Source organism: Lepidochelys olivacea (assembly GCF_965140295.1).
Source record: "Lepidochelys olivacea isolate rLepOli2 genome assembly, chromosome: 5".
In the NCBI taxonomy this organism is placed as follows: Eukaryota; Metazoa; Chordata; order Testudines; family Cheloniidae; genus Lepidochelys; species Lepidochelys olivacea.
In genome coordinates, this window is record NC_140415.1 from 69,922,835 (window position 1) to 69,949,584 (window position 26,750).

A 26,750-nucleotide genomic window follows, 5' to 3' on the forward strand; every position below is an offset into this window, starting at 1 on the left:
TGCAGTGTCCTGGCCAGATTCCATGTTGAGTAATTACATTTCAATCACTTAATTCCCCATGTTTCAGAGTAACAGCCGTGTTAGTCTGTATTCGCAAAAAGAAAAGGAGTACTTGTGGCACCTTAGAGACTAACCAATTTATTTGAGCATGAGCTTTCGTGAGCTACAGCTCACTTCATCGGATGCACACCGTGGAAACTGCAGCAGACTTTATATACACACAGAGAATATGAAACAATACCTCCTCCCACCCCACTGTCCTGTGGGGTGGGAGGAGGTATTGTTTCATATTCTCTGTGTGTATATAAAGTCTGCTGCAGTTTCCACGGTGTGCATCCGATGAAGTGAGCTGTAGCTCACGAAAGCTCATGCTCAAATAAATTGGTTAGTCTCTAAGGTGCCACAAGTACTCCTTTTCTTAATTCCCCATGTAATTTCAGTTGGATATGATACACTTCTTCGGGTCATGTCCTTAAGTGTTCCATAGTGCTGCTTTGAGCTTGCTAAACAGATGCCTAGAGGTGGCTGCACTTCAATGTTGGATGAAGTGTTTTATTGATAGAGAGACATGTCATCCTCTTTGCTGCTAGGCACAGAGAGAATAAAATTCACACAAATTCCAGCCCTATCTGGCTGGTAAGTGGAGAGGAAGAGCTGAACATGCATCACTGCCCTCTAGCTGTAGCTGGAAAACAGCTGCTCCATGGCAAAAGTATGGAATTAACTTGGGGATGCCAGTGGGTGTTAATGCTGATAGTTTTCTCAATAGCCATTATTTGGCATCTTCTGTTGTCCTCAGAGTTGAAGGGTAGTATGTAGGAACATGAGGGGAGCCATTGTCAGTATAGTTCCTGAGTGAGTCATACTGACATGTTTTGGAAGAGGCACATAGGAGATGCCCCTCCTTGCAGATGCCCTGAACTCTGTGGGGTTTCACTGCAACTCATGCAACATCCACATCTGCTGTCGTCTTCTCAAGATTCACTCCTTTCCCAAACTGATAATGAGCCAGGAAGTTCACACGATGGAATAACATAATTTTCCATCCCTTTCTGCAGAATAGGATAATTTAGCCCACATTGTGTATATTTGTTTGTATCCTTAGGGATAAAAAGATCTGTACAGATATAAATTAGCTCTTTGTGGTCTGAAAATTAGAACATTAATGAAAAAACTGTTAATGCATTGGAAGGATGAAGGTTGGTTAGTTCATTCACAATCACAGTTTAACATGAGATGATTTTTCATGGATATAATATGTAGATTGTGTGGTTTATATAAAATAGTGAGAGAGCTAAATGAATGAAAGGCATAAGGACATGGGGAGTTTAGTAGTGAACTTATCAAATAAACAAAAACTTTTCAACTCACATGACTGCAGAAAGGAAAAACCAGCCACATAGATAAAATTGCATCTTAATATCATACCATAGAAAATAAAGTCTTATCAAACACACTGCTGAATTATTGAAATTGGACAAAGATAAGGCAAGCTTTCCTGTCTACAGAAAGGAAATATGTCAAGAAAGAAAAGAAATTGAATTGCAGTCCTTTGTTTCAAGATATAAATGAATTATAGGGAAAAAGACCTGTATTCATAACTTAGTCTTATATTTTGTTTCAGCACAGTGAAAGCAATCATAAGAGCACAGGAAATTTATTATGAAGTCAACAGGGATATCGCTGTGTGTATATATAAACAAAGAAAACCACATTATAGATTGAAATGGGAGTGATGAAAATTTCATCAAAAGAACATGAAAATAACTGTTTAGATACACACAAAGCAACCACCACATCTTTGCCATTTTTACAAATATTGAAGAGTAGAATGATTTACATACAGCTACTACTGCTAGGGATGGTCCTAGTTGACATGAAAACCCTGCTGTTGCAAGGGGCTTTGTGTAGGGGAGCAAGTCCTGTGCACTGCAACTTTCTTGCTCTGCTGGTTCTGACGTACTTGCAGCATCACAGTTTGCTTCTCTAGCATTATTATCCTTGTGACTGCCTGTCCTCTCAGCCCTACTCTAACTGGCCCTGCTACTCCTGTGCCTCTCAGCACAGCTCTGACAGAGATATAGTCTTCACTAGGGGAAAAAAATGAGCTAAAACATGCCAACTAACATGAGGTAAAATCCTGGTAAAAATAAGGTGATGTGTAATTTTAACATGCTTGTAGGTCAAAGTAAAGAATAGAAGCAGAGCCTAGTCCTGCTAATCAGTCCCAGATTAACCAATGTGGACTTGGTGCACTTGCACTGGCTCCCATCTCAGGGGGCCCTTGATCACTGAGGGGAAAAAAGTTGGAATGGTGCTACGGCACATGCACCAAGTCACAGAGCCAATCATGGGGGAGGAAGGGGCAATTTCTATAGTGCACAGGACCCCAACATTCTTTAATCCAACATTGCTGCTAGCACAGGTTAAAATTTACAAGTGCCTTGTCCTCATTGTGATTTTACCTTGTCAATTTCCGTGTGCTAACACGTAGTAAGAACCCACCTTCTTCCTAGTGAGGCTCTTAGGAGCAACTCCCCACTGCCCATCTTTTACAACAAGAGTAGAATCATCCTTTACCTTCTTGTACGTAGTATTGCCAACCTCAGGTGTTGAGTCAGGCACTCCAAAAATTATGAGATTGTCTTAAAAACTGTGAAACTTTTAAGAACTAATAATAAATATGGGGGCATCTTATTTTACATTGTTCCAGTGCTTGTCCCAGTGTGTAGTGCACTTCAGGTTCTGCATGCAACCAGGACTAGAGAATTCTTCCTAGCAGTGTCCATTCAGTGCATGCATGTACCCTGACTCTACTCATGCTCCACACTAAAGGGGGCTGCCATACTGCTGCTGCTTCAGTTCCTTCTCACCACTACCTTGGATCCCATCTTATGGCCTTCTGATCAAAAAGTCCACTACACACAGGGAAAGCACATCTCAAAAATTACTACAAGGTGAGTAATCGTTCCTTTTGTAGTATGAAAGTTACTCTCAGGTCATACTCAGGCTTTTCTCCACAAACATCTAGGCTAGAAACTATTTTTAAAATGAAAACTGAGATTCTCACGTAAACATTTGACTTCAGGAGCTGGGGCTCTATGTAAAATACCAAATAGCACGAGAGTTGCAACAAAATTATGAATTTAGCAAACACTATACTGATAGAGCTCCTACTTCCACCTGGCACTTCCGGGACACAACTTTTGCCTCTTGGAAATCAGTTGGGGTTATTCATATTCTGTGAGGAGGATCTGGGGAGGGAAGAAAGAGAGTTGGGCTCTGGAGCACCAAAGGGATATGAGAGTTATATGGGGGGCCTCTAAAGTCCTAAGATCAGCACCATGGCTGCACATACAATTGAGTAATGTATCCATTCTCCATCACAAGATCTTTGTAAATATAGGTATATTCTACTGTAATTATGTTTGTTCATTAGCATCTGAACATTCTTCAGACTATAAAAATTAACACAATCCTGAGTCTTATTACAGCAGTAAATGAATAGAAACTATTGTGCACTGCTGATATAAACCTGTATGCACTTTTTATTTCTTAATTTAGGTCCAAATCTATGTGTCTATAAAAGCATGGGCTATAATAAACTATTATAGAGAAAGTGTTTTATACCTCTTTTTATACAGTAGTTAAGTAAACTTTTTTATTTCATTTATATTGTACTTGTACAATTTAACAGTTAGCATTTGCACAAAGACTTATGAGGGGAGGCTGAGGGAACTGGGCTTATTTAGTCTGCAGAAAAGAAGAGTGAGTGAGGATTTGATAGTAGCCTTCAACTAACTGAAGGGGGGTTCCAAAGAGGATGGAGCTAGGCTGTTTTCAGTGGTGGCAGATGACAGAACAAGGAGCAATGGTCTCAAGTTGCAGTGGGGGAGGTCTAGTTTGGGTATTAGGAAAAACTATTTCATTAGGAGGGTGGTGAAGCACTGTAATGCGTTACCTTGGGAGGTGGTGGGATTTCCATCCTTAGAGGTTTTTAAGGCCCAGCTTGACAAAGCCCTGCCTGGGATGATTTAGTTGGGATTGGTCCTGCTTTGAGGAGGGGGTTGGACTAGATAACTTTCTGAGGTCTCTTCCAACCCTAATCTTCCATGATTCTATGAAAGGGTGGCTCTAGAATATGAGACACTTGAATACCATAAACCTATAGTCCCAAATTGTGAGAGGCTCTTGCTTGGTCACACACAGATGCAGCGGACTGCAAGTAGCCTCTGATGTGGCTGTGCAAGAGTCTCCCACAGTACAGTCCCTTCGCTCTGGGAAGCCCAGGCTCCTCCCCAGGAACAACTTGCTAAAAATGTAGGTGCAGGGCTTCAGGTGCCCTCCCTGCCTCCATTCTGCATCAGCCCACACAACAGGTAGAGAGCATCAACTGAAGCAATCTGCTCCATACCAAAGGGGTAGACAGATCACCTTTTGCACTATGTGCGCAGAGCAGCCCTGGAGAGATTGTATAATGTCTCTGCAGTTCTTTCTGGGGGAATGTAGTTTCACATTGCCTCCTACTCAAGATGCATGGCATAAATAGCACAATTTATCTTATATGCAGTAAGGCATTTATAGAGGAAGAGAGAATCAGGAACAAAATGATAGTCAAAAGTAAGTTTTGTAGGAGGGATGAAGCAGGGGAAAAGATTACAAATGTACATGTATATACAGGATTAGAATTTTAAATTTGGTGTACACAATTGCACACATACATTTATTCACCATTTGTGATGTTAAACATGATGTTATATTTATTTTTATTATTTGGGTCATTTGATAAGTACTTAAAATCCTCTTCCTAATATATAGTGAATGCAGTATGTACTACACAGAGCAATGAAGCTGTTTAATTCTCTTCTTTGTTTTTTGTTGTTCATTTTTACATGTATAGTATTTTTTTTTTAAGGAAAACAGTTTGATTGTTCCCAGTCCAGATGATTGACAGGAATACTGTAACATGATAGATAAATCTAAAAGGTATAATTAAACATTATAACCCAAGGAAAATGACTTTTTAGTAGATAAGGTGCTTAACTTTCATTTTTTTTAAAAAATTCATAGGTCTTACTGTACTTTAATACAATACTTGTTCTCTTAAATTCTGTACTGTTTTAAGGCAAAACAACTTTTCTCAATTCCATTCTTTTGAGAACTAGATAGGGAGGTTTTTGTAATCAAAGTATTGAAAAATAGTAGGAGAAAACACTAGTTTTAGTATTGATGTTATTTGGAACACTGAGTGTCTACTGTACCACGGGCTTGTGTTGTGTCTTCAGATTTCTGTTTAGAATTACAATATAGTTTTTTAAAATGGAGTCTCATTTTGTTATTTACTAATTCAAGTTTCTAGTTAGATTTGACTATTGTGTAAATTAAAGTAATTTAAAAATTTAGGCTTCATAAGTTTTGTGTATTTTTCCACTTTGTTCTTTTTGATCTATGTATTATTTATTTATAAGGTTTGCCTTTTTTACCAATATTTTCTTAAAACTTTTTGTGCACAAGGATAGATTCACTGAGATGCTGTATATCACAGGATAGCCCTTGACTGGAATGCTGAATGCTACCCAAACACAATATACATTTTATCCTACTAATGGACACTATAGATTTCATAAAAGTATAAAATTGCCAGCTTAATCACAATGAAACAGAGTAGTTTTTTGGGGTGCATTTATGATGAGGCTATTTTTATGTTGTTTGCTGAAGATAACGAATTTTGATTTTTAGAATCAGTTTTACACAACTAATTTAGTACTTTGCTCTTATGACACTCCTCTCATCTGATAATCTGAAAGCACTTTACAAACAATAATTAGACCTTAATACTGCCCTGTGAGGTAGGTGATATTCTGCCCATTTTACAGTTGGGGAAAAATGAAGACACAGAACTTACGTGACTTCCTGGCATGGCCATATGGACCATCAGTGGCAGAGTCAAGATACAGGTTCTGAGAGTCAATTAACTTTAGATTTTTTCTATAGTGTCTAAGCACTGTACCACATGAGGGTACTACCAAAATACTCATGTATTTTAGTAACCCAGCCCACTTTTACCTGAGAAAATGAGGATTAGCGCTAGTTATTCAAAGAAATTACTCTAAAAGAACTGCTTGGAGTTGCATGCAATGTTGTCTCATTGGTATTCATTTTATGGGTAACTACCATAGTATGAAGGTGAAAACGAACCATGAAGCACAATGGAAGGAGGTGAAAGGAGAAGACTGGGAAAGAAAGGTTTCTGAACTGTGCTGTAGACTCTCTAATATTCATATTTCCAATCTATTCGAAGTAAACAGCTAACACATGATGTGTTTTGTAAACGGATAAACAGCAGGAGATATCTGGTACAGGAGTGCTTTGATTTATCAAGTTAGCAATCCTTTGGAAGTTGCCAGCAATTGTTGCACAGAGGAAGTGTATGTAACCCATTAGCACTAATCCTCCCGTGCAACAGTTTCACTGGTTGAAGAAGGTGGTTTTTAGTATTACAAAGTTTAGACAAAACTGGCGGCAGATTATCAATTGTGAAAATCATTCCTAGAGAGTAGTTATCAGTGGTTCACAGTCAAGCTGGAAGGGCATATCAAATGGGGCCCTGCAGGGATCAATTCTGGGTCCAATTCTGTTCAATAGTTGCATAAAATGATTTTGATAATGGCATAGAGAATATGCTCAAAATTTGCAGACGAAAGCTGGGAGGGTTGCAAATGCTTTGGAGGATAGGATTAAAATTCAAAATGATCTGGACAAACTGGAGAAATGGTCTGAAGTAAATAGGATGAAATTCAATAAGGACAAATGCAAAGTACTCCACTTAGGAAGGAACAATCAGTTGCACACATACAAAATGGGAAATGACTGCTTAGGAAGGAGAACTCCAGAAAGGGATCTGGGGATCGTAGAGGATCACAAACTAAATATGAGTCAACAGTTCTGGGCGCCAGATTTCAGGAAAGATGCGGACAAATTGGAGAAAGTCCAGAGAAGGGCAACAAAAATTATTAAAGGTCTAGAAAACATTGGCCTATGAGGGATGATTGGAAAAATTTGGCTTGTTTTAGTCTGGAGAAGAGAAGACTGAGACATAACAGTTTTCAAACACACACAAAGTTGTTACAAGGAGGAGGGAGAAAAGTCGTGTCCTCGGATGTTAAGGACAACAATAAGAAGTGATGGGCTTAAATGGCAGCAAATGGCAGTTTAGGTTGGACATTAGGAAAAACTTCCTAACTGTCAAGGTAGTTAAGCACTGGAATAACCTGCTAGGGAGGCAGGTTAGACGAACACCTGTCAGGAATGGTCTAGATCAGTGCTACTCAAAGTGGTGGTCCGTGGACTGATGCCGGTCTGTATGCATATTGGAAAAAAAAAATTGACGGTCCCCCACGTCAGATAGCTTGAGAAGCACTGGTCTAGATAATACGTAGTCCCACCATGAGTGCAGGGGACTGGACTAGATGTCCTCTTGAGGTCCTTTCCAGTCCTCTGATTCTGTGTATACAAGTGGAGAAAGTAAATCTTGACTTATTCGCTGACCTGAATTCAGTGTAACATAATGCACTGTAAGTTTGAAAATCTGTTCCTGCAAGTACCGAGCACTAAAATTCAGGATATAACACTGAAAATTCTACATGATCACATCAGGTCTTTCTTATCTCTAGTATGTGGCAGCTGTTGACTACATCATGCTCTTGTGTCTCAATTTCTGCTATGATAAATCGTTCATTCATAAGCCTTCATTTACAACACTACTTCGGAAATAATGGCATTATTCTTCACTCCTCAACTAAGTCAAATCTTTTATAAGTTAGACTTTGCTGTGGCATCCAAAATGCCTGGCTTCTGACAGCAGGATTACAGTTCTACTGCAAAAGCAATCTAACTCAGATCTAGCTACACATCTTCTGAACATTATCAACAATGCACTGTAAACTGTTACAGCTTCGGTGATTTTTTACAAGAGATTTGTTCTCCATAGAACATGGCACTTGTTTTTCAGTAAACAGGTATTCATATATGTGCAGATATTCATATCTCTTACCATACAATATATATGCAAATACTAAAGAGGTATACATATTGTGTATATTCTCTGTTTAAATTACAATTGCTGTGTCTGCAAATGAAGTGAAGGTTTATTTTATCAGTGCTTGTATTAGTGTATACTACAAGCCATGTGTTCATTAATTTCCATTTACTTCTATTATCAGGCCACTTAGATGAGTTATAAGTTAGATGGGTCTTACCGGCAAATGTGTTGTAAGGAACAGTAATTATGTTCCCAGAATGCATTATAAATTACAAATTAGAAGACTTAAGTTTCCCATTTTGTAGTTGCTAGGGTCAAGCTTGATATCTTTATTTAACAGCCCATGAGTTCTCAGGAGTGGAAATGGGCCAAGCTCATTTGGAAAGTTCACCCCTAAACACTATCTGTCTGTCACTTACAATGGTGGGCATTTAAGTACTCACATACCACTAGTTTTACTTGGACTGATGACTCTGGGTGATTAGAATGGGAATGAGGAAGAGATAGATGGGACTAATAAACTTCCTTTCCCCTGGGATTTTCTATGACTAGGTGCCAGACAATGTTTTGTCCAGGGTATTGGAAGGAAAGATAATAGAAACAAACGCACTTTTATAACATGTTAAAAGCTTTTGAATCACTTCTTTAAAAGTATTTGTTTCTGAAAAGTATTTAGTGGGGTTTTTTTTTAGTTTGGATGGAAGGAAGATGTCTGTGTTTGGGGCAAAATGCTGTCTCCCAAAGATTTCAGCTAGCTCTGTGCATGGATGAATATCTGAATGTATGAGTGAAAACGTAAAATAAATCATAAATATTCAGTGCTATCCACAGAAAAGCACAGGGGTTTAATTCATATAGAGCTTTACAGATGCCTTGCTAAATGTTTTGTAGCAGCTCACCATACTTTTAAGATGAAGACATTGTATATACTTATGATTAGTTGAACAGATTTAGTATTCTGTGTGTTTTCTCTTCATTTCCCCCCTGAAATGGTCTGGCTTCTTCTTTTTCAGTGGCTGATCTGAATATTGCAGCAAATACCCTAGTGAATCCCAGAAATGATTTTACAGAAGACTCAGTATTCTTTCACTATGGATTGGGCAGAGATTTTTTTTTTCTTTTCATACTGTATTTACTACTTGGCTCCAGTGATTTCATGAAGTCAATATTTATCTTTGACATAGAAAAGAAGTAAATAATGTTTACTTTGCTGTTGTGAAAGCTATTTAGGTTGGGCACAGATTATACTGAGCCACTATAGAGTAGCTGCATTGGTGGGAAAGAAATCATATATTCCTGATTTGTTGGTACTAGGGTCATGGAACTCCCAAGTTCAGGTATTAGATACACATAACGATACAATCTCTCTCACACACACACGCACACCTTCCACGATCAAGGAGTTAACATAAGGAAAAAAGAACCCTCATTATTTTAACTATGGCTCTAAAATTCATTCCAACCACAAATACAGTATTGATGACATAACACTATTATACCATGAATGTGCTGGAGCCGTTGTGGGGCTCTCAGAAGTCCCTTGTTAAAATTCTATCACCAAATTGAAGAGAAGTTGGGGGAGATTTCTTTCCTTTGGAAGTTCACCCTCTCTTTGGATTAATCCCTGCCACAGAGGACTTGGAGCTCACAAAAACACTTCTAAGAGATTTTGGAATGAAACAAATGGCAGTCCACCTATTAAAACCTACCCGTGAAGAACAACCTACTATTAGTACACGCTGCCTCACGGAGGAAATCAATCATGCTATTAAAGAACACTAATGGCCACTAAGTAGTTTCTTCCTCTTTCCTGGTAATAGTAAATAGTAAACAGCCAAAAACTGTTATAACAAACAATATGCAGTAAGCGTTCAGCGTGGAAACAGGTAGGATTATGCTACCTAATGCACATTTAATTTGAATAAAACAATCTCTGACCCAGCTTTAGAGAATTAGATGGATAGGATGTAGATAGAAAAGGAGTACTTGTGGCACCTTAGATACTAACCAATTTATTAGAGCATAAGCTTGGTTAGTCTCTAAGGTGCCACAAGTACTCCTTTTCTTTTTGCGAATACAGACTAACACGGCTGTTACTCTGAAACCTGTCATTATGAAAGGATGTAGATAGTGTGCTGGAAGACTTGTTACCATATAGATCTCAATACATCCAGGATTAATTCTGATTCTCTCTTGTGCCACTCCTCAGTCTTTCTGCTCCTTGAGTCTGCCTGCACCAGCCTCCAACATGGTTTTAGAACCCACTTCCAGAGACAGGAGAAAACAAGGGAAAGGAATGAAGAGAAGAGAGAGCATCTGAGACCCCTGTGCAGAGTAGGAAAGAAGATTTGTGTTCCTCAGTCCAAGCAGTGAAACAGCCTCCAGAAGAACTGAAAGAGAAGAGAGAGCAGCTAAGTGCTCTGAAACAGGCCAAGTAAATACCATTTCAAAGGGACAGGCAAAGAGAAAAGTAAATTCCTAAACAAGGGACCTCTGATGTGAAATGGGGCTACAGGTCCAAAACAGTAGCTGTAGCAAAGAGGTCTATATCGCACAGTAGTAGAAAGGAAGAAAATAATCTACACAGGAACAGTGAAAGATTTTTTTTTAAATGCTCTAAAATCATCAAAGCAGTATTTCAAAGGCAATGGAACTAATATTTCCCAGAATTCCTACTTTTGTGGGGTGTCAGCTTTAAGTTTACTGATAAATTAGTTTTATGTGGCATCAAGACTTGTCAATAAGAGTGATGAATACCCAGTAAATATCATCTCTAATATGGGAGATGAGGCAGATGACATGCTGATGGCATCAGGCCTAATTCCAGATTAGAAGAATGTCTGTGAAATAGTGAAGAAACTGTTTGGTATATATTTCACTGAAAAAACCTGAACAGCCCCCCACAGAGCAAGAAAGGAAAACATGAAGATGTAAATTTCAATTTCATGAGGCTCAACAAAAAAGCTACTCCCATCTGATTGTTCTCCCTCTCCCACAGAGACACACAAATAAGAAAACCTGGCAGCTCTCAACAAAAAACTCTGAGGACAGGAAACAAAGGGAAATGACATGTGGAAAATTTAGCAAGACTACCCAACATTCATGGAAAATGTGCCCAGCTTAAGGAGCTAAATGCCAGGAACATCAGAAAAAAGGACTTTATGCAGAGCCTCAAAGTAGGTGGAGGTGATAATCAGTGAAAAAAGAACCAGAAAAACCGAGAAAGATGTCCACAACAGACATGGTTACAGAGCTACCAATGTTTGGTGGTGGTAATGCTGAGAATGAAGTTGTTTCCCCTACCACTACATCCTACTGAGGAGCATCTTATTGAAGATCTAGTAGTGGATTCAGCAGCAAATTTAAGGGATCTGAAAGCTTGAAATGGCCTTGTGCTTGTGGCAAATTAAAGCAAAATTAGCTTCTTGGCTGGATGTGAATTGGAGCTGCACCAGCAAAAATTTTGGTCCCACTCTCAATTTGAAGAAATCAAGATCAGTGGAGACACTGCAGGCCTCCATTGTTTACATAGTCCAAGGGTGTTACAAGAGCTTTTGAACTCCAAATCTTATAATGGATTTGATGATGTAGAAGAGAATACTTTGCAAAGCAACAGCTTCATACATTTGTCTGTTGAAGAACCTTATTAATATAGACATGCTTAGCTAAACTACAGTAGTCATATGCAACCTCTTCAAAATGACACACTAACTTTAATTTTCATGAAAATGGACTCCTAGATTTTCAGCAGAGATTATGCCTTTCTTTTTATTTCTGAGTAATTTAAAAGAACCAGCTATTACATAGAAAACATACAAATTATGTGCCCGGATTGTAAGTATAAAATAGTAGTAATTTTTGTAATTAGGATCTATTTCAGATATTTAGGGATAGGAAGACCAAACATCAGGCAAAAACATAAGTATTAGCTCAACAAATAGCCTTTTCTTCAATTCAAACCCAAAATATTTTTAAAGTTCAGGAATGATTCAAATAAAGAGATTCCTGTGTTGTCAATCAGCATTTCAGACTTCCTTCCAGAGATTGCCACGTTGATTTGTTTCACTCCCTGCTTTCACCTCATGTGGAATCCTGGCCCTGCTGAAGACAATAGCAATATTCCTATGCCTTTAATGAGGCTGGGATTTCACCCCTCCACTCTTGAGGCTCTTTGGTATACTTCTTATGGAATTGGCTGTAGGAACTAGAATCTCTTGATTTTTTTGCTTTGCAATTCTCCCGCCCATACCAATCACAATACACTCTTATACAACTTGAGATGCCTCAGTCACTGTGTATTTCATACTTTATAAACAAAGCTGCATATTTGCTGAGATGGGATCTGATTCTGATAATGAACCAGTTTTAAAACTAGTGTAACTTCATTGACATCAGGGGAGTTTCTCCTAATTTACACCAGTGAGAGATTAATAGGATCAGGCCCAGGGATGCATGAATGTTTCAAACCTCCTACTGGTTGTCCAGCTTCATAAGAATAACATAACGATAGATTTAAAAGCAAATTATAATTTAGAGTATTAATTATCTTCAAAGAAACGATTGATTATTATGTATAGCAACCTGTTTCTTATCCTATGATCTGTCTAAGATGAAAACAAATCTCATAAATTGTTGGTAAAGACAGCTTTATAAGGAATTATTGTCGATGCCCCGGTTTGTAGTTTTCTATATTAAAGATCTGTTTTCAAATAAATGTTAGTATTTTTCTCTTTAAAAAAATATTGGCTGAAGGCTGTGCTCATAGAATTTACAATACAAGGCCTGAAATTATGCTGCTCAGATTTTTGAACGGAAAAGAACCTTTGTTTCTGTGGAGAGGGCTTTTACTTGACCTTTCTTCCATTGGCAGTGATCAGGTAGTATAGATCAGCTTTAATTTTTTTTAATTGAACCCATGGTGTTGACCCAGCTGTGGTAGAAATAGTTTTCCAGCCTCTCTAGTTCTTTTTATGGTCGTAGGAAAAAGCTTTCCAGCTTCGTCTTTGAACTGTGTTACATTCTGCATCAAATTTGGTCTGTTGGCATGTAGTGTAGTACGGACATGCCTGACGGGCAATATGGGCACAGTATATTATTGCCTTGTATATGTTTATTTTGTCATTTAAATTAAAATATTTGTGCGCCAGGAACCTTGCATGTATCACTGATGGATAGATTCAGTTGTAATAGAAAATATGTGGGAAATTGTTGACCGTGTGTTGATTCACATCTCAGTATAAATACATTATGAACATAAAAACAATGCTTTTAATTTTTAAAGGGATGTTTTCTGTATCTCAATCTAACTCAGGGACCTTGCTGCAAGGAACTGCCTGGTAGGTGAAAATAATGTTCTGAAAATCAGTGACTTTGGAATGTCTCGTCAAGAGGATGATGGGGTATATTCATCTTCAGGCTTAAAGCAGATTCCTATCAAATGGACTGCTCCAGAGGCACTCAACTATGGTAAGGAGATATTATCTTTAACTTTTTATTGTAGAAAATGTACTATGTAAGATAAGAAGGTATAGAGGAAATACACTGTGGTCTGTACACAAATATATGGTCTTCCTTATGGTCTGTTTAGACTAACAAACATGTAAAACCTTTCAATTTAAATAAATTAACAATTCAGCCCTATTAAGGTTATGTCTTTTACTTCATAATGTAAGATTCCCCTTTCTTCACAAAAAAAACAAGAACATCCAAGGAGAAAAAGTCAAAGTACTTAAATGCTGCTGATTTAACAATTAAAATGCTTGCATAATACTGCTCTGGAGCTAGAACATTACAGTAGACTACCTAGTCATTCATCCAGATGATAATCATTAGCAAAATGAGTAGGCAAGTTCCTCAAAATTATGGTGATGATTGATTTAGCCTTTTATTATGAAAACTAGAGATACTTTTAACACCTGAGAAAACATTACATAAATCCTTGTAGAAGAGGACAGGATGGTAATTGATTATATATATTTTAAAACTTGTAGTTCTTGTAACCTGCAATTTTATGCATCATTCTGCTGTTGTCAGTGAAAATAAATAAAACAGCCCTATTTGTGGGTAGGGGGAAATGGCCCATAACATGATGGGTTATAGCTTGAGAACAAAAATAGAAAAAGCCAGATTGGAGGGAGGGGGAGAGTTAAAGTGAAATTAGAAAGTAAGCTCTAATTAGGAAAAAGGTAGTTAAAAAGCAGCATGTGAGCTGCGGCATTGATGAATGTTGTAGTATATGGGCTAGATCTACAAAGGAATTTAGGTGCATAACTGCTGCTTTAATCACCTAACTACACAATTTAGATCCTCAAAGTCCGTGCTCAGCTGCTGCCTAACCCTGTAAGTGCCTAAGTTTCTGTCCATAAAGTCCTGTAGGCGCCTAAAAATCTGCCCATGAGCATGCGTACCTATGTCCTGGTGGGACCCTCAAACTAGGCTTTCCTCTTCATCTACTGCATATCTGGCTCCCATTTCTGATGTGTAGGCACCCCACTTGGAACTTGGAACTTTTTCACTAATAGTGTCATGCTCGTGTCCTTTATATCCTCATGTTCCCTTCCTGAGGTCATAAAGAGCACAGCAATCCCAACTGCCATTCAGTTCCTTCAGATTTCCATAGGAAAAACAGAAGAACATTTAGTGTCCCTGTCAAGGTTCCTTCCCCACTCTGAACTCAAGGGTACAGATGTGGGGACCTGCATGAAAAAAACCCTAAGCTTATTTTTACCAGCTTAGGTTAAAACTTCCCCAAGGTACAAACTATTTTACCTTTTGCCCTTGGACTTCATTGCTGCCACCACCAAGCGTCTAACAAATATATAACCAGGAAAGAGCCCACTTGGAAACGTCTTCCCCCCCAAAATCCTCCCAAACACTACACCCCCTTTCCTGGGGAAGGCTTGATAAAAATCACCAATCTGCATAGGTGAACACAGACCCAAACCCTTGGATCTTAAGAACAATGAAAAAGCAATCAGGTTCTTAAAAGAAGAATTTTAATTGAAGAAAAAGTAAAAGAATCACCTCTGTAAAATCAGGATGGTAAATACCTTACAGGGTAATCAGATTCAAAACATAGAGAATCCCTCTAGGCAAAACCTTAAGTTACAAAAAGACACAGAAACAGGAATATACATTCCATTCAGCACAACTTATTTTATGGGCCATTTAAGCAAAACAAAAGGAGTACTTGTGGCACCTTAGAGACTAAACAATTTATTTGAGCATAAGCTTTCGTGAGCTACAGCTCACTTCATCGGATGCATAAAGTGGAAAATGCAGTGAGGATATTTTTATACACACAGACCATGAAAAAAAGTGAGGATGTTTTTATACACACAGACCATGGAAAAAATGGGTGTTTATCACTACAAAAGGTTTTCTCTCTCCCCACCCCACTCTCCTGCTGGTAATAGCTTATCTAAAGTGATCACTCTCCTTACAATGTGTAAGATAATCAAGATGGGCCATTTCCAGCACAAATCCAGGGTTTAACAAGAACGTCTGAGGAACAGTGGGGGGTGGGGGTGGTGGAAGGAATAAACAAGGGGAAATAGGTTACTTTTTATAATGACTCAACCACTCCCAGTCTCTATTCAAGCCTAAGTTAATTGTATTTAATTTGCAAATTAAACAAAACAGAATCTAACTCATATCTAGCTAGATTACTTACTAAGTTCTAAGACTCTTTTCTGTTCCTGGCAAAAGCCTCACACAGAGACAGAGAGAACCTTTGTTTCTCCCCGCCTCCAGCTTTGGAAGTATCTTGTCTCCTCATTGGTCATTTTGGTCAGGTGCCAGCACGGTTATCCTATCTTTTTAACCCTTTACAGGTGAAAGGGTTTTTCCTCTGGCCAGGAGGGATTTTAAAGGTGTTTACCCTTCCCTTTATATTTATGACAGTCTCTTTTGTAGTTTCTTGTTAGTTACTCTTACCTCCAGTAAAACACACATGTATGAGGAGAGTTTCAGTTTAACTTTATTTTTCTGTTTGTAGTTTGTATATTGAGATTTTAGTTAGGATATGGCAGAATTGAGATCCCCAGACTTCAAATTATAACCCTGTTGTGGAGGGTGGGGGAACGGGCTGTTCCTCTAATGGACATACATAATTAGTGAGACAAGATGGGTGAGATAATATCTTCTATCTTCTGTTGGTGAGAAACATGCTTTTGTAAGAACGGCCATACTGTGTCAGACAAAGGTCCATCTAGTCTAGTATCCTGTCTTCTAACAGTGGTCAATGCCAGGTGCTTCAGAGGGAATGAACAGAACAGGTAATCATCAAGTGATCCATCCCCCGTCATCCATTCCTAGCTTCTGGCAAACAGGCTAGGGACACCATCCCTCCTCATCCTATCTAATAGCCATTGATGGATCTATCCTCAATGAATTTATGGAGTTCCTTTTTGAACCCTGTTATAGTGTTGGCCTTCACAACATCCTCTGGCAGAGTTCCACAGGTTGACTGTGCGTTGGGTGAAGAAATATTTCCTTTTGTTTGTTTTAAAGCTACTGCCTATTAATTTCATTTGGTGATCCCTAGTTCTTGTGTTATCAGAAGGAATAAATAACACTTACTTACTTTCTCCATACCAATTATAAACCTCTATCCTATCCCCCCGAGTCGTCTCTTTTCCAGGCTGAAAAGTCCCGGTCTTATTGATCTCTCCTCATATGAAGCTCTTTCATACCCCTAATCATTTTTGTTGCCCTTTTCTGAACCTTTTCCAATTCCACTATATCTTTTTTGAGATGGGGCGACCACATCCGGACACAATATTCAAAATGTGAGCGTACCATGGATTTATATAGGGGCAATAGGATATTTTCTGTCTTGTTATTGATCAATAAGACCAGGAATAGAAGAGCTCTGTGTAGCTGGAAAGTTTGTCTCTCTCTCCAACAGAATTTGGTCCAATAAAAGATATTACCTCCTCTGATGAAGTGGGTACCAGAGAAGCCAGTGCTGGAGCTCACATTGACAGAGGACACTGGCAGCAGAGGGTGTGTGGATCAAGGTCTTAAGACTGTTGTTCAGGACTTTCCGGCACTATCCCTCTTGGTACTGGTGTATCAGTTGTGATCTGCCCCAGCACCATCTTTGATGAGAGCATCTCTCTTGTTTCCAGCAGTTTCAGTTTCTTTGGAGCCTTCAAAGCAGCTAAATGAGACAAGCTACCTCCACTCTCTATGTCTTCTGAAGGGGATTCCACAGCATCAAATGATTCATTTATGTTTTCCATGGATATCAGAATAACTCCGGAGCCTGGGTCACCACTGTTACAGGCATTTCTAGTTCTTCACTGTCTAAATCTCATCCTCACAAAGAATGAAGCGTGCCTGTGTTGAAGGTTTCTCTTTATCAACATAACAGGGTTGAGAATAGAAGCGCTATTCAAATTTTTAAATCTCCTGTTGTTGTCCCATCGGTAGAAGGATTCCGTCTTCTGACTCCAGCAGGAACCCTCCTTCTAAAAGAGCCAGTCTGCAGACAAAGAGACAATACAAAGGAAACCTCATAAATTTAAAGATTTAAATCCTAATTACTTTCCATTGTATCCCCTGCATTGATCCCCTGCATTGCCTCATGGTCACAATATCTGCAGCATTCAAGGCAAGTTACCCCCACAGTACATGGGATATACACATAAATCACCTAATTCAGGTTCTCAGGCGTGTTGCATCATTCTCCTCTTCAGATTATGGAAACAGGATCAGCATAATTCTAGTGATGAAGAGATTCCTGGACCTCCACATTGTTGCTGTTCTTCACTTTTGGAGATTATTTCATCCACTGTGCCTGCAGCAATTGATGATTTTAAAAGCCTTTCAGGAATTATTGAAGCACACGGCAGAAACATTGGCAGTCCTTTTAGAAATGGTATAGGAAAAGGCATAGAAATTATTTGATATTTTACAATCTCAAGGTAGAGTAGCTCTTACTATAAATAAAGGAGTTTTAGAAATGGCAGAAGATCTTTCAGCTACCCCTGCTCAGCTTCAGCAAGTTTAAAAGTTGCTGATTGTAGACATCCAGTACTGTCCAAAGGCTCTGTGTATTTGTATACTTACCCATCTTCATCTTCACTGGTTATTACTGTTGCAAATGAAAAACTGAAACAATTGGGAAAGTCAACTACCAAAGAAAGACGAGACACTTTCAGAAGGAAAACTTATTCTTCAGTTTGACTTCAAGTTAGGGTAGTTAATTGTCAAGTTAAGATAACTAAATATGATTATCTACAATGGGAGAGTGTGTTTGACTTTAAGGACAAACTACCTACAGAAATTAGAAATGAGTTCAGATCAATTTGCCAAGAACGTCTGCTGAGTGCTAACATTTCTTTTCAAGCTGCTCTGGACGCAGCTGATAGTGGTGTCAGTTCAATAGCTACAGCTATTATTATGAGACATATGTCATGATTGTCTGCATGTCTTAACTTAGTTTGCCCTTCCTCCCTCCCTCTGGTTCCCACCTGTGCTTTTTTGACGAGGCATGGATGGCAATCACCACAGATCAATGGGTCATTCAGGTTGTCATTCAATTTCAGTCTCTGTCTCCCACCCATACCCCTTCGCAGTTCCTTTTCAGGAACCATTCTCATGAGAATGCTATACATCAAGAAATAGATGACCTAATCAATCTAGTAGCAATATAACTGGTACATCAAGAATTTGTGGGGCTTCTATGTCATTCCAAAACTAAAAAAGAGGTTGGCATCTGATTCTACCACTCAAGAATCTAAACAAATACATTTGGTGCATCAGGTTTTTGTATGTTACACACACTTCAGTTATTCCCACTCTAGATCCCATGGATTTGTTCATTACCCTTGACTTGCAGGACACTTATTTTCACGTGTCAATGCACCCTGCACGGAAGAAGTATCTTTAATTTGTAGCTTTAGGAAACCATTGTCAATTCCAAGTACTATCCTTTGGGATTTCTTTGGCTTCGCAGGTGTTCAAGTGCCGGTCTGTAGTAGCAGCTCATCTACGCAGACAGGGATTGCGTGTTTACCCTTATCTAGACTATTGGCTTGTACGAAGAAAATCATGGGACTATATCAGCAAGGAAGGTGCTTCTGCTGTTTTCATCCCTAGGTTTGAGAATCAAATTGAAAAAATCAAATCTGATTCCATCCCGGTTGATATAATTTATTGGGGATTAACTAGATACAGTAGCAGCAAGTGCATTCCTTCCATCAGACAGATTTCAGACAAGACGGCAACTGATTCTCCACCTTCACAACTGCCCTCAGAAAACAGTAAAGATGTGTCTCAAACTGCTAGGCCATAGGGCATCATGTACTTTTGTGACTTCATTTGCCAGTCTATGATTCAGACTCTTCCAAGCTTAGATCAAGTCAATCTACAAACTGAAAATTTATGACATGTCACAGAGGGTGACTATTCCAAATCAAAATTGAAACTCTTGGAAAAAATGGACTACCGTTTGCTGCTCCAATACAGCTCACAACTCTAATATCAGGTGCATCCAAGAGCAGTTCTGGAGCACATATAGATCAGGGTCAGACTCAGCCTGTAGTCTTATAGGATTCCAAGTTACACATGTGTGCTAGAACTGAGATTGGTACAACTAGCTTGGAAGGCATTTCTACCACTGATCAAAGCTTCTTCCTTCCAAATTCTTATGGACAACTCCACAACTCTTGAATAACATGTCTGTAAACCAGTTTTATGTTTAATATTTTAAGTGAAAAATTAAACTATTAAATCTTACAACTGAGCTTTATGTAAACATTTCTCCTGTTACATTTTTTGATAAAGAAAATGTATTGGAAGCTCTCATTCTTTGATTATACTACAGTCCCCATAAGTGAAATTCACTCCTTTGAGAGGGGCTTTTGCATCACTATTAAATGCTGCATAAACCCACACAATAGGATTTAAATAAGTCTTGTGGGCCTTGTAAAGGGGTGAATTTTACATTGTGAAAATAAAAGCTTTCCCTCTGGAAAATCTGTAATATTTGCTGCTAGAGTGAATCCACCACTGGTCAGTATCTATTCTAATGTTTAGCTTGCAGTATTGTTTGTGCTTAATTTGTTCATTCAGATCTGGAAAGTTTGGTCTTTTTATTATTTTAATAAGTGTTTACAGTTAAGTAGATAATAAAATATAAAATCATTGCTACACTAGCTGAAAAAAGCTGGCAGCCTGGGGAACAGGAACATAACCTTCAACTAACAAGAAATAGTTTTTTAAAAATGAAGTGACTGTGGTTAGGCACAGTAAAAATTACTGCAATGACTCTTTTTTCTGGTAAAACATTGCTAGGGAAAATCAGGGATTGGGTGAGGAAATGATTGACAAGTCTTTGTTTCATTGAATTTACAAGATATGAATGAATTATGGCCTGAGGTGCTAAGCAACAACAGGTTTTGCTGGATGCTGTTGCAGTTGTGAACTTAACACCTCTGAATACCAGTCCGTCACTGGATAGGGCAATGACTTGGCTTTTAGCAACATTGGCTTTTGGCAAAAACTCTAGCAATGTTGTTCATTTTCATCTATCAAAGTGCCTGCTCCACAGCCCAACTCAGCACAATTCCACCGCCTCCCTGAGCTGTAGAGGTGCTTCTGCGGGCCTGGGGGAAGGGAGAGGCATTCCTCCTGGCAAGAGTATGTGAGGAAGTTTCCTCACTTCCTGATTGGGTTTTTTCCCCACATTGTTCAAATGCACGTTTACAAAGGTGTGGTTTATCATTTGCCATTCATATGAAAATTCCTGTACGATACTTGTGCTCGTACTAAAAACTATTACACACGTGTTCTTAAAAAGTAAAATGTGTATATTTGTTTGTGATCTTCCACTATAATTTCTTCAGTTCTTCGAATGCTAATAAATAATCGTGTATATATAAACAGCATGCCTTTTCTCAGCCCAGCTATTATCATACTGAGATAGGTAATTGACTCTGCATAACTTGTGCTTTCTTAAGAAACTAATTACTTTTAACTTGTTTCCACTGAATGACTTTAATGAAAAGTGTTAAATTACTGGATGCCAAACTCTGAAGAGAGTTGATATACAGACAAGAAAACTAATCTTACCCCCAGCAGCACGGTGAATGTCCATAATTGCTATCTACTAAGCAGGCAAGCTAATTTAACACAGCTGGAAATGAAATTTAGTTTAAGTGCAAACTGAACTTTCTGACGTCAGATGGCCCCAACTGTCATTATCATTTACATGTACTTCATTTAGGCTGGGAAAAAAGAAAGGGGGAAAAAAACATATCCTAGGTTTAAAATGATTAGCTGAATATTTAGCTCTCAAACATCAGCAGCATGATACTGGCAAAATGGCAGTGTTGGAAATGGGGCAGAAGATACATAAAGGAGAAATGTTTTATTTTAAAGCTCAGAGATAACTGATGCAAAGATGTGTTAAATGGATTTTCTCGTTCCTGTAGGCCTCTGTAGTAACGTTCTTAATACTAAAAGGACAGGTCTGCTTGTGAAAGGACAGAATCAAATGTACTGTTTAAGATGATATTTTCAGAGCCCCTACGTTTCACTTTACTTCACTGAACTGGCTTCTTAGGTACATCGGCGCAGAAGCTGGCAGGCGTGATTCCCAGCTTGGGTAGACATACATACTAGTTCTGCTTGAGCTACCATGCTAAAAATAGAAGTGTGGCTACAGCAGCTTGGGCTAGCTGCCCAAGTGCATACTTAGGACAGTGTTGTACTCAGGCAACGTCTATATTACTAAAGCCACACTGCTATTTTTAGCATGCTAACTTGAGCAGCGCTAGCATGTATGTGTCTACCTGAGCTGGGAATCACACCTCCACCTACTATGTAGACATACCCTTAGAAAGGAGGTTCAAACCTGGAGAATAGAGTTATACCCTATGTCCACTGTGGTGAGCTACTGTCTTTAAGGGTAAAATTCACAAGGGGACTATAGGTATTGCAACACCGAGTGTTGCGGAACCCTGCTGCCCTGTGGAATTCACAGCCCTGAGGTAGGTGCCAGGCTCCCCCTGCATTGTATAGGGAGAGTTAGTTGCCTAAGAAATATTTTCAGAAGTCAGCAAGCTGAATGGGGAGCCACCTAAGCTAGTCAGGAATGAAATGCAGGGAGGCATAGGGCCCAGATCCTCAAAGGTGTACGGAGGTGCCTAACTCCCCTTTGATCTGGGCCTTAGGCGCCAGACTGACAGGCTGGAGTGAGGCACATGTCTCACTGGTGAACCCTCTCCTGGAGTTAGGCCTGAAGCCAAGTCAGCCCTTTCTCACAAAGAAAGTAAGCCCTGCCTCACTGTATCCTATAATACAGGGGTTAGGGCACTCATCTGGGAAGAGGGAGACTTGATTTCAAATCCCTGCTCCAAAATCAGGCAGAGCAGAAATTTGAATTTGAGTCTCCCAGGTGAGTGCCCAAGTGTGCAGGGCCTACAGTGTTAAGTGGCAGCTGAGCAGGAGTTTGGTGAATGTCAGTCATGCCTACAGGGACTGAGGCGCCTAACTCTTAAGAGCTCTTGCCTTCTCCACATAGCCTCATCGCTCTTATCCACAGTGCCTGCCTTTCATCAGATTAAGATGGGCTATAGAAACAGACATCATTTAATTTTGAAATTTTGTGTTCAAAAGCAGAGTTGGAGTTTTATTAGTAAAAACTATAGGCTGAAATTTTCAGACTGACTAGTGATTTGGGCTGCTTCAGTTTTTAGATGGCCAGCTTCAAATATTGTAAAGGAGTCTGACTTTCAGATGGTCGGTGCTCAGTACTGCTAAAATCCAGGCCCCTTTCATGATAGCTCAAGATGAGTACCCAAAAGCACTTTGGAAAATTTTGGCCTTTTTTTTTATTAACATGTAATGGGGAAAACAGGGTCTCTAAAGTTGACATAGTTTAATGGATAAAGTCCTTTAGATTCTTAATTCCAGGGTTGATGAGAGAAATTGTTTTGTATTCTCTGAACAATATATCACCCATTGTCCAAAAAAACCCACCACCCCAAAAAAGTGAGGATGGGGTATATGGAGAAGGGTTTTTTTTTGTTTGTTTATATTAAAAAGCTACCAGTAAACCCTATAAAAGCACTATTCCATGAGCTGTGCTGATATAATTCAATGCTGCTGGATCACAAAGGCACTTTGATATGATAGTGTGCTTTGCAATATCAAATTTCAGAGTAGCAGAAGTTGTTAACAACAATCATGTCAATTTTAGCTCTTTTCAGAACACTAATTGCCATGGCAGGTTGGGGGATTGAAAAAGAACAGCTGGTTAGGAAAATACAGTACCTTGTAAGAGGAATTGCGAACAAGGAAGAATTTAAAAAGTTCGCTGTCCCTCAACTTTTAAATGTATTTTCTTTCAAAGTTTGCTGGACAGGAGAATGGAGAAGGAGACCTCAGTTCAGCTGGAAAACAAAATAGCAGAAATCCAGCTCATGAAAATCTTTTCAGTCTCTTGGCCCTGGGTAAATTTGCATCTTTACTAGCATAACAAGTCTGCCCATTGAATCACAAAATTTTAAATATTTGCCTTGATCTAAGATAATTGATTGTTAGTTAATCACTTGAAAAATGAGATCATCGGTATGTTAAGAGTATCCATTAAGAGTTAGTGTTCAGTTATAATGCTTTAATTTCACCTTGGCAACGGTACCGGGAATGTGCTGTCATTATTTAAATAACATTCTTACCATTGGTTCAGGGTAGCATACAGTACATCTCAGAAATATTCTTTTAATTTATATTATCCACTTTCTCTCCTTCTTCAGGGAGATACACTTCTGAAAGTGATGTATGGAGCTTTGGGATTCTTCTTTGGGAGACCTTCAGTCTAGGTGTATGTCCATACCCTGGAATGACCAACCAACAAGCACGGGAACAAGTGGAGAAAGGTTAATTGTTGTTATTTATAGGGTACAGCCATGTGCAAGATATACTTCATAGATCTGTAGGAAGAACAGGTCCATGCGCTTAACAAAATAGATAGTGTGCAAATGGGAAGTGACAGTATGATAAAGCAACTTTAGCAAATGTCATGTTAGTTCCACAAGTTTGTTGTCTGATCTTCTTTAAATCACTTGCTAAGAGCTCCCTGTGAAGACGATTAGGGTTTATAGGCCTCCTGGAAGAAGAGTGGGATCTTGAAGGATGAGAGAATAGAGGCATAATGAATTGAATCTGCGAAAGGTTGAGGTACCGTGTCGGGCTTTATGGAAGAAGGCATGAAGGTTAGAGTGGGAGGTGAACATAAAGGGGGTGGTTAGTTGCTTGGTTTGGGCAGCACAAAGGTTAAACCAGAAGATGCTCTTGTTAAGTAAATTGCTCCTACTCTCCGTGCTAACATCCCAAGCTGCTGGAAATACCGAAAACACTATTTGTCTGCAGTTTTTTTTGTTAAAGCTTTTGCCTTTGGAGCAAAGTTTAAGAACAAAAATAGTAAACAGCTCCATTTGAATTGGTTTAACTAGCGAACCCCAGCTTTTCTTTCACAAAGTATTCAAAAGTAGATAATGCTGATTAAGATATTTGGTATCTGAGTGCATTCCTTGTTCATCTTCCATAGTGATGTCTCCATCACACTGTCCTTCCCCCAATCTGTGCCCACAACCTATATAGACAGCCATAGGAGTCATATACATAACATGGATTTTATGTTGTTTTAAATTTGTAAAATGTATTATTTTATCTAGTGTGTGTTAACAAGGCCAGAACCAGGGTTGCTCTTTTGTGTCTAGTGCATGAGCAGTTGTTGACTTGCTTTGCTGACTGCACGCCAAGAAGCCAGAGACTTCATTTATTTGGTCACAATATGGAAGCAGGGAGGAAACAAAAGAAATTTGCCAAGTGGAAGAGCAGAAAAGCGGGCAGACAACAGAATTGAGGAGGAGACATGGACAAGGGATTAGAGTAAGGAGGGACAAAAGAGACAGTGAAAAGGGGGCTTATTTCTTTAATATAAAAAGGAGAAGCAAGGGAAATCAAAATGGAAAAAGTGGGAGATGGAAGGAATAAAGAAACAGGGGGAAAAGGGGCAGCAGAGAAATTCACACACAACCTTAAGGTAAGTGTGTTTTAATTTGTTAGTATTCCTGTATTTTTTTTTTTTTTTTTTTTGGATTTTCATGACATAAAGATTGGACTTGACAGGAAGAAGAGGGGCCAGTCATTTTCCTAGGATGGGGAGAGTGAATTTTTAGGCAGATTGCAGCCCTAAGAGGCAGGAGGAGCATACTGACAATTTACCTTTTCCAATCTGAGCAGTGTTTAGTTTGCTAGTCAAGCACCTTAGCATAATGTGAAAATCATCTAATTTATACCTAGGAGATGCATAAATCTGACCTTTTAAAGTTTTGTATGTAGTAACCTCAGGGAACTTTGCTCATTCATTTTTAATTATAAGTCCTTATTTTTTATTTTTTAAACATTTGTTCAATTTATTTTACTTTTGTATACTAAACTTTTTCCCTTTTTATCTTTGCATGTCAGGATATCGAATGTCAGCACCTCAAAAGTGCCCAGAGGAAATATATAAAATAATGCAGAGGTGCTGGGACTACAAACCAGAAAACCGACCAAAATTCAGCGAGATTCAGAAAGAACTATCTTCAGTCAAAAAGAAAGTGACATAGTGATAAAGTAGTGCCAAACTCAACCTACAGGACTCTGTTTTTCAACAAAGTAATATTTTTCCCTCAAACACTGTGCGTTTATACCACATTATCTGCAATATTCTTCTCGGGTTACTTTTTTAAAATTAACTCTTTTTTATATATGTGCGTCCACACGCACACCATCTTGGAAAATGTCTAAGCATACATTAAAAAGAAACGATTCTGCCAAATGTTATATATCTAGTCACGTTAACACTGTCATTTAGGATACATGTAAATAGAACATCACACACTATAGATTTAAGGGACTGTGACGCCTATCTATTTTACAGTGATAAACTGCTCGTGACATTTCCCAAAGGTTTTCTACTTTATGCTGCATTCTTAATTTGCTATCCCAGATGCAGATATCAACACCAGTGGCACTAAAAATGGTGGCTATGCCATGTTTCTGAAGACCTTAAATCTGAGGACCACAATTTTTGAATAGTATTTCAATTAGGAACTTTATATTTTTTTTAAATCATTTCTGCAACTGATATTTTAAATGATATATTGCTTTAAGAAAGAACATCAGTTAAAATTCTGGATGTGCATGTATTCTTTTTAAACAAAGAAATCCATAATTTTTTTGTAGAATAATATTCACATCATTTACAAACACGTCCTTAGATTTCTTACAGATGCTTCCATCATAGTAAATATGTTCAACTTTGGATATTACTTGCTGCTTTTTTCCTGTGAAAAATTTAGTAGTTTTATTAGGAATCTTTATGCACAAATCTCCTTTGATGGGCTAGGTTTTTTCTAAAAGGCCAACATCCAGTCTTGTGTGATACCCTGTCTGTCGGGAAATACTCCAAATCATCTGCCTTTCAAAGTACAAGCAGAAGAAGAAAACTGTTGGTTTTGAATGTACACTTGTAGAAAAGCAGCCAGCACGAAGCACGTTTGAGAACGAGAGTAGCAAGTAATGAAGGTAACTGGTAGCACTGATTTTAGATGAGTAAAAGAAAGTGAACTGCCAAATTGGCTTTTGGAGGTTCTCTGATACCTTTCTGAATATTTTTTTTTCACATTTCAAATAATTGATATGCCTT

The 26,750-nt window shown here is 38.6% G+C and overlaps 1 protein-coding gene across 4 annotated transcripts in view; it reads left to right on the forward strand.

Annotated features, from left to right (window-relative positions):
* The window catches only part of FER (FER tyrosine kinase), a 424,757-nt gene extending 398,529 nt beyond the window's left edge, over positions 1-26,228 (forward strand). For all 4 annotated transcript variants that reach the window (XM_084629253.1, XM_084629251.1, XM_084629254.1 and 1 more), the window contains 3 exons: positions 13,353-13,507; positions 23,809-23,931; positions 25,526-26,228. In XM_084629253.1, coding sequence (XP_084485379.1) covers positions 13,353-13,507; positions 23,809-23,931; positions 25,526-25,668 — 421 coding nt within the window. In that variant the 3' untranslated portion in view covers positions 25,669-26,228. The remainder of the gene's footprint in view (positions 1-13,352; positions 13,508-23,808; positions 23,932-25,525) is intronic.
* Positions 26,229-26,750: the final 522 nt, after the last annotated feature.